General features: G+C 26.8%; 1 protein-coding gene across 2 annotated transcripts; it reads right to left on the bottom strand.

Annotated features, from left to right (window-relative positions):
• Positions 1 to 5,744: 5,744 nt before the first annotated feature.
• Positions 5,745 to 9,992, bottom strand: LOC132935209 (uncharacterized). Of its 2 annotated transcripts, none has more exons than XM_061001684.1 (3): positions 9,330 to 9,992; positions 8,841 to 8,963; positions 5,745 to 8,160 (listed from the first exon to the last, which is right to left on the bottom strand). In XM_061001684.1, the coding sequence occupies exons 1-3, from the start codon at positions 9,564 to 9,566 to the stop codon at positions 6,451 to 6,453; spliced, it is 2,070 nt and encodes a 689-aa protein (XP_060857667.1). In that variant the 5' UTR covers positions 9,567 to 9,992; the 3' UTR covers positions 5,745 to 6,450. The 2 variants fall into 2 exon arrangements, with proteins under 2 accessions (XP_060857667.1, XP_060857668.1); XM_061001685.1 differs by having other exon boundaries at positions 9,326 to 9,399.
• Positions 9,993 to 13,379: the final 3,387 nt, after the last annotated feature.

Genomic DNA, 13,379 nt, shown 5'->3' with positions numbered 1-13,379 from the left:
TGCTTCTTTAAAATTATCCACTATTTTTTTAAACTTCTTACATAAAGGCATACCAAACGAGATCAAAATTTAAATACGTAACAAATTACATGTGAACGGTTAATATTCATTGTAAGGGCCGCTTTTCTTAGCTCATAATTCAGGGAGTGGAACCTTCAGGTTTTTGGGGTTCTGATTCCGGTTCAGGTTTTTTGAATCTTAATTTAAGAGTTCTGCTTCCGGTTCCAGATTTTACAACTTTAAAAAAAGTAACCATAGTTTTTCAAAGAACTTCTGCACTTCTAAATAAATTGAGCACAGGCAACAGAGGTAAACACAAAATAATCATTGAAAAACCAAATTTTTGTTGATTTAAATATATGAGTTCCAATTTCGGTTTTTTTAAAATATTAAAATTCGGTTTCTATTGCCCATATTTTAAGAATTTTTGATTCTAGTCCCTGCCCAATGTTGCAATACCATGTTTCATTAATGATAAAACAATATCCCGCTGTAACATGAAATATTACAAAATGTGTTGACTATTTGTGGGTAAGTGGATGTCGCTCTGCTGTACAGTAGGTTACAAGTGGGTCACTGTAACGGATGATTTTAAATTTGAATTCAATGATAAAATATCTTTGTATAAGAAAAACGATTCTGAGCGATAACGGTCAGTCAGCCGATATATATATGATATTACAAAGTATATTTGATGATATTATTGTAAATAAAGTAATTTATATATAACCTATTTACGTGGAGCCTTGTTTTAAATGTTCAATCCTTAGCTATAAAAGTTGAACATTTTATAAATTATAAATTTTTGTCAAAATTTGAACTTTAAATGCTTATAAAAAAAAATTGTGCCTATGTATTTTTAATATTTTTCAACTGTTATTAGAACGATATATCAGGAGCCTTATATTAAATATTCACGCTTTTTTACCCAACAAATAAAATGTTATTGATATTTATAGAAAAAAAAAACTAAAAAAATTGAAAACTGACAATGTCCGTAAACAGCTCAAATAGAGTCAAATTATTTTCAAAATTTTATCGTGTATAGAAAATGCTAATACAAACATTCAGTGAAATTTTCAAATATCTATAGTCATACGTTTTTTAATTACAACAAAATAAGAAAATCGTTACATGCGATATCGAGTGAATATCAAATGTTATAAAAATATGAATTTCAAACGCTCATAAAAATTTAATTTGACTTTCTTGTAGACATTTTTTTTTTGATTAAAGGTAGACAAACTTATGGATAATCTTGTATTACATTTTCAAATCTTAGATTTAAAAAGAAAAATTTTTATGAATTCTCAGTTCAAAATAATTTGCTAATTTTCGTGATTTTTTAGTATTTTGTCAATATTTGAACTTAAAATGCTTATAAAATGTGAATTTGAATTTTTTTTATCTGCCTTTAAAACATTAACCTAGGAGCCTTCTATAAAATTTTCAAGCTTTTTTACCCAACAGATAAAATTTAATTGATATTTCTAGAAAAAAAAACTAAAAAAAAATGGAAACTGAAAATGTCCGTAAACAGCTCAAATTAAGTCAAAATATTTGGAAAATGTTATGGTGTATAGAAAATGCTAATATAAACATTCAGTCAAAATTTCATGTACCTACGGTCATTTGTTTTAGAGTTGCACCAAAAATCAAAATCGATTTTCTCGTTTTTCCTTAATTTTTCTTTTGTTTATCGCGTCGCTTTTGAAAAATAATGGGAAATGTTTACTTTTGGTGATGACAGACACAAAAATAAAAAAAAACACACATCATTATAAAATCAATACATTCATCGTTCCACTCAGAATCTAAAATATCTAAAATAATTACTATAAAAATATTAATATTTAAAGCATACACATTTGGCGCCATTGAGCAAATATAGTTCAAACATTCCTATACCTATTAAAATGTACCTAAGTATTGAACTATTAATTAAGAGCTCAAAGCTCGCCAATATGTGTACCAATGTGGCTTATCAAACTTTTAGGTTTTGTTTCATATACAGCTGTAGAAAATTTTATTTGCCGTAACTTTCAAAGAAATAATTTTTTAATTTTCGAAAACTTCAAGTGGCGGAGGGCGGAAACTCCATCATTCCTCTTGGCTATTCCTCTGCACTAGTTATTATACAATTTTGGAATAAAAACGTTATAATTAAAATCGGTATAGAAATTGGAAACAGTTCAACCTAAACTACACTTTATAAATATCAGTTGTCATTTAATATACAAGACAGTAACATCAAAATAATGGCAAAAATGAAATTCACGACTGATTTTCAACTAGAATAAAATAATGTATAACTACTTATTATTGATAAAAATGGCAATACCACAATATTATGATTTTTTATGCAATTTCATTACTAAAAATTTCAATATTTTGCTTTAATTGCCTATGTCAAACCCCTTAAACTCGACAGTTAAGATTCCTGTCAATATCCTGATCAGTAGTTTCGTTCAACAACACTCAACAATGAGGTGATATTATTATGATTTTTATCTGTGGTGCGTGTAGGGGGTAGATAATCTGCTAGGTAAACAACATGTGGGGAGCTTTAGGAGGAACTCTCCCCAACATACACTTTTTGTTTATTTTTTAGTATACAATAATACACAGTAAAACAATTTATATTGAACATTCCAAATAGATTATTTTATGCATAACAATTTATTAATAAACACAATATTTAAAACAAGATCTAATTATCGAGATTTTTTTGAGCTCATTACCATTGTGATTAGTATAGATTTTAATTCTCAATCGAAATCTTTTGCAACTGCTTCTTTAAAATTATCCACTATTTTTTTAAACTTCTTACATAAAGGCATACCAAACGAGATCAAAATTTAAATACGTAACAAATTACATGTGAACGGTTAATATTCATTGTAAGGGCCGCTTTTCTTAGCTCATAATTCAGGGAGTGGAACCTTCAGGTTTTTGGGGTTCTGATTCCGGTTCAGGTTTTTTGAATCTTAATTTAAGAGTTCTGCTTCCGGTTCCAGATTTTACAACTTTAAAAAAAGTAACCATAGTTTTTCAAAGAACTTCTGCACTTCTAAATAAATTGAGCACAGGCAACAGAGGTAAACACAAAATAATCATTGAAAAACCAAATTTTTGTTGATTTAAATATATGAGTTCCAATTTCGGTTTTTTTAAAATATTAAAATTCGGTTTCTATTGCCCATATTTTAAGAATTTTTGATTCTAGTCCCTGCCCAATGTTGCAATACCATGTTTCATTAATGATAAAACAATATCCCGCTGTAACATGAAATATTACAAAATGTGTTGACTATTTGTGGGTAAGTGGATGTCGCTCTGCTGTACAGTAGGTTACAAGTGGGTCACTGTAACGGATGATTTTAAATTTGAATTCAATGATAAAATATCTTTGTATAAGAAAAACGATTCTGAGCGATAACGGTCAGTCAGCCGATATATATATGATATTACAAAGTATATTTGATGATATTATTGTAAATAAAGTAATTTATATATAACCTATTTACGTGGAGCCTTGTTTTAAATGTTCAATCCTTAGCTATAAAAGTTGAACATTTTATAAATTATAAATTTTGTCAAAATTTGAACTTTAAATGCTTATAAAAAAAAATTGTGCCTATGTATTTTTAATATTTTTCAACTGTTATTAGAACGATATATCAGGAGCCTTATATTAAATATTCACGCTTTTTTACCCAACAAATAAAATGTTATTGATATTTATAGAAAAAAAAACTAAAAAAATTGAAAACTGACAATGTCCGTAAACAGCTCAAATAGAGTCAAATTATTTTCAAAATTTTATCGTGTATAGAAAATGCTAATACAAACATTCAGTGAAATTTTCAAATATCTATAGTCATACGTTTTTTAATTACAACAAAATAAGAAAATCGTTACATGAGATATCGAGTGAATATCAAATGTTATAAAAATATGAATTTCAAACGCTCATAAAAATTTAATTTGACTTTCTTGTAGACATTTTTTTTTTGATTAAAGGTAGACAAACTTATGGATAATCTTGTATTACATTTTCAAATCTTAGATTTAAAAAGAAAAATTTTTATGAATTCTCAGCTCAAAATAATTTGCTAATTTTCGTGATTTTTTAGTATTTTGTCAATATTTGAACTTAAAATGCTTATAAAATGTGAATTTGAATTTTTTTTATCTGCCTTTAAAACATTAACCTAGGAGCCTTCTATAAAATTTTCAAGCTTTTTTACCCAACAGATAAAATTTAATTGATATTTCTAGAAAAAAAAAACTAAAAAAAAATGGAAACTGAAAATGTCCGTAAACAGCTCAAATTAAGTCAAAATATTTGGAAAATGTTATGGTGTATAGAAAATGCTAATATAAACATTCAGTCAACATTTCATGTACCTACGGTCATTTGTTTTAGAGTTGCACCAAAAATCAAAATCGATTTTCTCGTTTTTCCTTAATTTTTCTTTTGTTTATCGCGTCGCTTTTGAAAAATAATGGGAAATGTTTACTTTTGGTGATGACAGACACAAAAATAAAAAAAAACACACATCATTATAAAATCAATACATTCATCGTTCCACTCAGAATCTAAAATATCTAAAATAATTACTATAAAAATATTAATATTTAAAGCATACACATTTGGCGCCATTGAGCAAATATAGTTCAAACATTCCTATACCTATTAAAATGTACCTAAGTATTGAACTATTAATTAAGAGCTCAAAGCTCGCCAATATGTGTACCAATGTGGCTTATCAAACTTTTAGGTTTTGTTTCATATACAGCTGTAGAAAATTTTATTTGCCGTAACTTTCAAAGAAATAATTTTTTAATTTTCGAAAACTTCAAGTGGCGGAGGGCGGAAACTCCATCATTCCTCTTGGCTATTCCTCTGCACTAGTTATTATACAATTTTGGAATAAAAACGTTATAATTAAAATCGGTATAGAAATTGGAAACAGTTCAACCTAAACTACACTTTATAAATATCAGTTGTCATTTAATATACAAGACAGTAACATCAAAATAATGCCAAAAATGAAATTCACGACTGATTTTCAACTAGAATAAAATAATGTATAACTACTTATTATTGATAAAAATGGCAATACCACAATATTATGATTTTTTATGCAATTTCATTACTAAAAATTTCAATATTTTGCTTTAATTGCCTATGTCAAACCCCTTAAACTCGACAGTTAAGATTCCTGTCAATATCCTGATCAGTAGTTTCGTTCAACAACACTCAACAATGAGGTGATATTATTATGATTTTTATCTGTGGTGCGTGTAGGGGGTAGATAATCTGCTAGGTAAACAACATGTGGGGAGCTTTAGGAGGAACTCTCCCCAACATACACTTTTTGTTTATTTTTTAGTATACAATAATACACAGTAAAACAATTTATATTGAACATTCCAAATAGATTATTTTATGCATAACAATTTATTAATAAACACAATATTTAAAACAAGATCTAATTATCGAGATTTTTTTGAGCTCATTACCATTGTGATTAGTATAGATTTTAATTCTCAATCGAAATCTTTTGCAACTGCTTCTTTAAAATTATCCACTATTTTTTTAAACTTCTTACATAAAGGCATACCAAACGAGATCAAAATTTAAATACGTAACAAATTACATGTGAACGGTTAATATTCATTGTAAGGGCCGCTTTTCTTAGCTCATAATTCAGGGACAGTGTTGTGCAAAGATAACTAAAAATTTATCTAGATAAAGATAAAAGATAATTGGATACAATTTATCTAGATAAAGATAGAAGATAGTTAAAATCTAAATTATCTAGATAAAGATAAAAGATAAAACACTATTTATCTGGATAAAAAAAAAGATAAAATTATTTTAATATACCCGTCCCCCTCCAAAAAAAAAATCCTAGATCTGCCATTGACCATTGTGTACATTTATGTATAGAAAATAAGTAATAAATAATAAGTACTTAGTTTTAAAAAAAATACATTCTTTGTACCTAGGTTTATTATAATTTTATAAAACAATTCATTAATATATTTTAAAATAATAGTAATTAATTATTAAACATAAAAATGTAATTTGTTATACAAATAATGGTTAACACATAATTATATTCTAAAATATATAAAATAGTAAATATACATCATAATAAAATATTGAAAAAAAAACATTGTACCTTCAGTATAAAATGAAAAAAACACTGTACATTTATGAATGGGAAATAAGTAATAATTACCTAATAAGTAATTAGTTTTAATTAAGTACATTATCTTTGTAGTTATATTATAATTTTTTAAAACATAACATTACAATTGAAATAATACTATATAGTTAATACATATGATAGTAAAATATTGGAAAAAAAAACATAAACTTCATGAAATATAAAAAAAATCATGATATATTTTACATATTAACATTGTTAACAATTATTAAATTCTTTCATTAAGCATTAAGCACCTACAACACAATAACATTTCAAAAGTCTTATCCTGAAGCCTGTTTCTTCTCGGGGTTAAGATTTGAGATCCACTACTAAATAGCCTTTCTACTGGTGCTGAAGACGGGAGAGTTGTATTATATTTAAAAAAGACCTTTTTGACAACTGGGAATGTGTTTAACATGTCAAGGTCTTTATTTTTAGAATCTAAATAAGATAGTGCTTGTACAGTTACTTCATTAGTACTATTTAAATTTAACTCTACACAGTGTACATTATCAGAAGCCGAACGATCAAGTGAATATTTACTTTGTGTTAAAATACCATAAAATTCTTCATCACTACCAGCAGAATCATTTTCAACGGAATTAGAATCTGAATTGGTTAATGAGTTTATGAAATTGCATTCAGACAAAAATAAATTTTTACAGAAAGTTAAATATCGACCAGGTATCCATGAAAGTTTAAACCTAGGATGAGATATTGAAGCAATGATATATGGCTTACCTTTTATGTTTTCTAAATCAAATATAAAATAAAATCTTTTTTCTAGGCTTTTAATAATTGATAACGCTAAATGTCTGCAATATATTAAATTTGTCTGTTGAATTAATAAAAGTCTTAACGATATTATAGTAGGTGCGACATATCCTAGAAAACAAGATTTTTCAGCTTGTAATTTGTCAAGTGCAATGGCAAGCGGTTCCATAACTGCACAGTATTCTTCTAAAAATACCCAATTTTTTTTTGTTAGTTGTTCAAGTTTCAATTCAGTAAATAAAGATTTTACTGTTTCTTTATGTGCAATTATTTTTTTTACAGCGTCAAATGAGGAATTCCACCTAGTTACAATAGGTATAGGAAATTTGCAATCGCAGATATCATATACCTTGTCTGAGGCCACTGTACTACGACTTAAAAGATTCCAAAAACTACATAATTTATTAAAAGCATTTTTAGAAGTTAATTTATAAGACTGATCAGAAATTTTGTCTACATCAACAGTTGCAATCAAGCTAAGAGTATGTGCAGAACATGTTATATGATCTGGTAAGCATATTTCATCACTTTCCATATCTTCAGAATTCAAAAACAATGTGGAGAAATCTACAGTATCAAAATCTGTACTAGAATTATCAATTTCTACCCCAGTATTAGGATCATCACATATAGATTCATCAGCAAACCAGTTATCATTACCAATGTTTGAAAACTCCACACCAATAGATTTTAAAGAGTATGTTCTGAATGCCTTGCCAAAATTGCTAGCGTTATCTGTTACGGTATGTGATATTTTAGAGTTCTGGATATTATATGTATGAGTTATTTCATTCATTATCTCTGTTATATTTAAAAATGTATGACTTCCTTTAATCCTTCTACAACCAAGAATGTATGAATGTCTAATGTAGGTATGCTCATCAATAAAATGACCAGTCATACCCAAATAACTTTTGTTATTGCAAGACCAAATATCAGCCGTTGTACATATAAAATTTTGTTTAGCTATTAAATCAGTTAACATGGTTATGTATGATGTGTACTTATTATTTAACTCATTAGACATGACTCTACGATCTGGTAATGAAGTTGTATCGCCAAGGCCGCATAATCCTTTTATGAGGCGTTTGAATGCTGGTTTTTCGCAAGTCACTAATGGCCTCATTTCTTCCACAATATATGCAAAGGTTAAGTCAGTAATCTGAAAAATGAAATAATAAATTACTTACAAAGTTACAAACAATACAAAAAAAATTTAAAAAAAAGCAAAATATAGGTAAACCTAATTGTTCTGTATATAGTATAATATTTACATTTAAAAAAAATAAATCTATAATAACTTTAGGTATTAATTTACCACAATTTGATCTACTTTTCAGTCATAAAACATGGTATACTATATATTATTATCTTTAGGTTTTTGCCATGAATTAATTTTTTGTGTCAGAGTATTTAACCATTAATATACATCTATAATTTCAAAATATTTATTGAACAGTAATATATTAATCTATATTTATATTTTTTTACACTACTCGATAAGAAAATGTACCACATATTACCTCAATTATCTTTCAATTTCCAACACCGCGGTGGCACGGTTATAAAAACTGTTAACTAAATCGGTAATTTTTTATTTAAATAAATAAAAATTTTTTTTTTAATATTTAAAAATCTTTTTTCATTACATTATTAAACACAAATAATATTTGAACAATTTCTATTTCAAATTACTCTGTATAAGAATGTATAAATTAAAATATCAATAAATAGGTATTAAAACAATTATGGAACTACCAAGTGACTTGAAAGGTACACAAATTATCATTAAGTAAAATCAAATAGTTCAGTGTAAATCATACATATAAAATAAATACTCACTTTTTGTTTTGATATTTTATTTGTATGCGATAACGGCAAGGTTTCTTGTTTTTTTATGGATTGTACATTTTTCTTAACAGTTTTAGCTGCTTTGACTTTTTCCATCAAATGTAAATGTTTAAACTATAACAGTAAATTTATAATAATACATATTATTAAATAATAATACGCAGTCGGGCAAAATTATATCTTGATAATTATTCAAATAAATATGTACCTATTTGAATAAAAAATTATCAACATATTATAATACCTAACCAATTATAATTAAAAAAAATTCAGACATTCAGGGCAAATAATTATTAATAGAGCCTAACAGGTGTTTTAGGTACCTATTGAAATCTATCATTGTTATTAATTGAACTAAAAGTGTGTAGGTACCTCGGTAGGTACTAACTACTATAGGTACCTATGTAGTATGTACCTACCCTGCAATTGGACATATTTTAGGTCTTGATAATAATTAATTAATTTTATTTAAGTACCTACTTTGATGTGACTTAAAAAATTTCCAGTAGAACCCTTATGACCATGCACGATTTTAGGACAATTTTGGCACTGCGCGGATATTTTATTTTTTTCATTGTCTTCTTCATTTATTATTTTGAAAAACTTGCCATTAAATATGTAACATTTTGATTTTTCTATTGTTTCCAAATTGTGTACAGGATCGTCTTCACACACAATGTTTTGTTTTTTTGTGCTTCGATTGATGCATTTTTCCATTATGTTAAAATTATAAATCAAACCAAAACTGAGGAAACTAAACAGTAAACACAATACTAAACAAAAATTATCGGTAACCAACTTTGTCGCACGGCACACTCACACCGTCATTCGTCGTCTGTGGTTTGAGACCATATGATATAATTAAGAATATGGTAATAATAATTGTTGTTGTTTTAGTAGAAATGGTATTAATGTATATTTATGATTTATCAACAATTTCAAAACTAGTATACGTATTTAATAATAAACAGTGTACACTAATGTAGATATAGACGTATATTGAATTTGTACCCACTGACTGACTGTTATAGAAATATTCAAATATAGAATATAAGGTACTTATAACTATTATAGCTTTATATGATATAATATATTATGGATTTATTAATATAAAACCATACAATAACATTTATAATATCATTATATAACTATACCATTTTGGGAAATCTGCATTCATTTATGTTACCTATATTTAGAAATTTAAAATTGAACACACAAGATTATAAGAATATAATATACAATATACATCAGTTATATGCGAGAGCTATTCAAAATGTCATTGATGTGTTATTGTGCCTGTTTGTGTAGGTAGTGTGTACTGTGTAGAGTGTAGACGTGTAGTGTGGTCTTGTACTCTTGTGCACATATTAATTATTATTATCCCCAATAATAAATTATGGACTTTGGATTATGGTGTACCTACACGGCAGTCGACAGACGACGAGTCGACGACACAACGTTGCAACATAGTATTCGGCCGTAGCCCGTATAAATCGGGATAATTAGAATTTAGAAATAACATAAAAGTGGCATGGAAAATTATTACCTATTACTTTGTTATTGTTCTGTATTTGTGCAAGGATAATTTATTAATTTAATAGGAGTTTAATATTTTAAGACTTTCAAGTTCAATTTTTCGAATTTTTTGAATAAATATATTTATTTATCTAGATGAATTACGTTAGATAACTCAATAATTCATCTAAGATAATTCATCAGATAACTAATTTTGTTTATTATCTAGATAAGATAAAAGATAATTAATTATTGATCTAGATAAATTATTTAGATAATTTATCTAGATAATGATCAACACTGTTCAGGGAGTGGAACCTTCAGGTTTTTGGGGTTCTGATTCCGGTTCAGGTTTTTTGAATCTTAATTTAAGAGTTCTGCTTCCGGTTCCAGATTTTACAACTTTAAAAAAAGTAACCATAGTTTTTCAAAGAACTTCTGCACTTCTAAATAAATTGAGCACAGGCAACAGAGGTAAACACAAAATAATCATTGAAAAACCAAATTTTTGTTGATTTAAATATATGAGTTCCAATTTCGGTTTTTTTAAAATATTAAAATTCGGTTTCTATTGCCCATATTTTAAGAATTTTTGATTCTAGTCCCTGCCCAATGTTGCAATACCATGTTTCATTAATGATAAAACAATATCCCGCTGTAACATGAAATATTACAAAATGTGTTGACTATTTGTGGGTAAGTGGATGTCGCTCTGCTGTACAGTAGGTTACAAGTGGGTCACTGTAACGGATGATTTTAAATTTGAATTCAATGATAAAATATCTTTGTATAAGAAAAACGATTCTGAGCGATAACGGTCAGTCAGCCGATATATATATGATATTACAAAGTATATTTGATGATATTATTGTAAATAAAGTAATTTATATATAACCTATTTACGTGGAGCCTTGTTTTAAATGTTCAATCCTTAGCTATAAAAGTTGAACATTTTATAAATTATAAATTTTGTCAAAATTTGAACTTTAAATGCTTATAAAAAAAAATTGTGCCTATGTATTTTTAATATTTTTCAACTGTTATTAGAACGATATATCAGGAGCCTTATATTAAATATTCACGCTTTTTTACCCAACAAATAAAATGTTATTGATATTTATAGAAAAAAAAACTAAAAAAATTGAAAACTGACAATGTCCGTAAACAGCTCAAATAGAGTCAAATTATTTTCAAAATTTTATCGTGTATAGAAAATGCTAATACAAACATTCAGTGAAATTTTCAAATATCTATAGTCATACGTTTTTTAATTACAACAAAATAAGAAAATCGTTACATGAGATATCGAGTGAATATCAAATGTTATAAAAATATGAATTTCAAACGCTCATAAAAATTTAATTTGACTTTCTTGTAGACATTTTTTTTTTGATTAAAGGTAGACAAACTTATGGATAATCTTGTATTACATTTTCAAATCTTAGATTTAAAAAGAAAAATTTTTATGAATTCTCAGCTCAAAATAATTTGCTAATTTTCGTGATTTTTTAGTATTTTGTCAATATTTGAACTTAAAATGCTTATAAAATGTGAATTTGAATTTTTTTTATCTGCCTTTAAAACATTAACCTAGGAGCCTTCTATAAAATTTTCAAGCTTTTTTACCCAACAGATAAAATTTAATTGATATTTCTAGAAAAAAAAACTAAAAAAAAATGGAAACTGAAAATGTCCGTAAACAGCTCAAATTAAGTCAAAATATTTGGAAAATGTTATGGTGTATAGAAAATGCTAATATAAACATTCAGTCAAAATTTCATGTACCTACGGTCATTTGTTTTAGAGTTGCACCAAAAATCAAAATCGATTTTCTCGTTTTTCCTTAATTTTTCTTTTGTTTATCGCGTCGCTTTTGAAAAATAATGGGAAATGTTTACTTTTGGTGATGACAGACACAAAAATAAAAAAAAACACACATCATTATAAAATCAATACATTCATCGTTCCACTCAGAATCTAAAATATCTAAAATAATTACTATAAAAATATTAATATTTAAAGCATACACATTTGGCGCCATTGAGCAAATATAGTTCAAACATTCCTATACCTATTAAAATGTACCTAAGTATTGAACTATTAATTAAGAGCTCAAAGCTCGCCAATATGTGTACCAATGTGGCTTATCAAACTTTTAGGTTTTGTTTCATATACAGCTGTAGAAAATTTTATTTGCCGTAACTTTCAAAGAAATAATTTTTTAATTTTCGAAAACTTCAAGTGGCGGAGGGCGGAAACTCCATCATTCCTCTTGGCTATTCCTCTGCACTAGTTATTATACAATTTTGGAATAAAAACGTTATAATTAAAATCGGTATAGAAATTGGAAACAGTTCAACCTAAACTACACTTTATAAATATCAGTTGTCATTTAATATACAAGACAGTAACATCAAAATAATGGCAAAAATGAAATTCACGACTGATTTTCAACTAGAATAAAATAATGTATAACTACTTATTATTGATAAAAATGGCAATACCACAATATTATGATTTTTTATGCAATTTCATTACTAAAAATTTCAATATTTTGCTTTAATTGCCTATGTCAAACCCCTTAAACTCGACAGTTAAGATTCCTGTCAATATCCTGATCAGTAGTTTCGTTCAACAACACTCAACAATGAGGTGATATTATTATGATTTTTATCTGTGGTGCGTGTAGGGGGTAGATAATCTGCTAGGTAAACAACATGTGGGGAGCTTTAGGAGGAACTCTCCCCAACATACACTTTTTGTTTATTTTTTAGTATACAATAATACACAGTAAAACAATTTATATTGAACATTCCAAATAGATTATTTTATGCATAACAATTTATTAATAAACACAATATTTAAAACAAGATCTAATTATCGAGATTTTTTTGAGCTCATTACCATTGTGATTAGTATAGATTTTAATTCTCAATCGAAATCTTTTGCAACTGCTTCTTTAAAATTATCCACTATTTTTTTAAACTTCTTACATAAAGGCATACCAAACGAGAT

The sequence above is a fragment of the Metopolophium dirhodum genome, chromosome 1, assembly GCF_019925205.1.
Source record: "Metopolophium dirhodum isolate CAU chromosome 1, ASM1992520v1, whole genome shotgun sequence".
In the NCBI taxonomy this organism is placed as follows: Eukaryota; Metazoa; Arthropoda; class Insecta; order Hemiptera; family Aphididae; genus Metopolophium; species Metopolophium dirhodum.
This window is presented reverse-complemented; position numbering and strand designations above follow the sequence as displayed.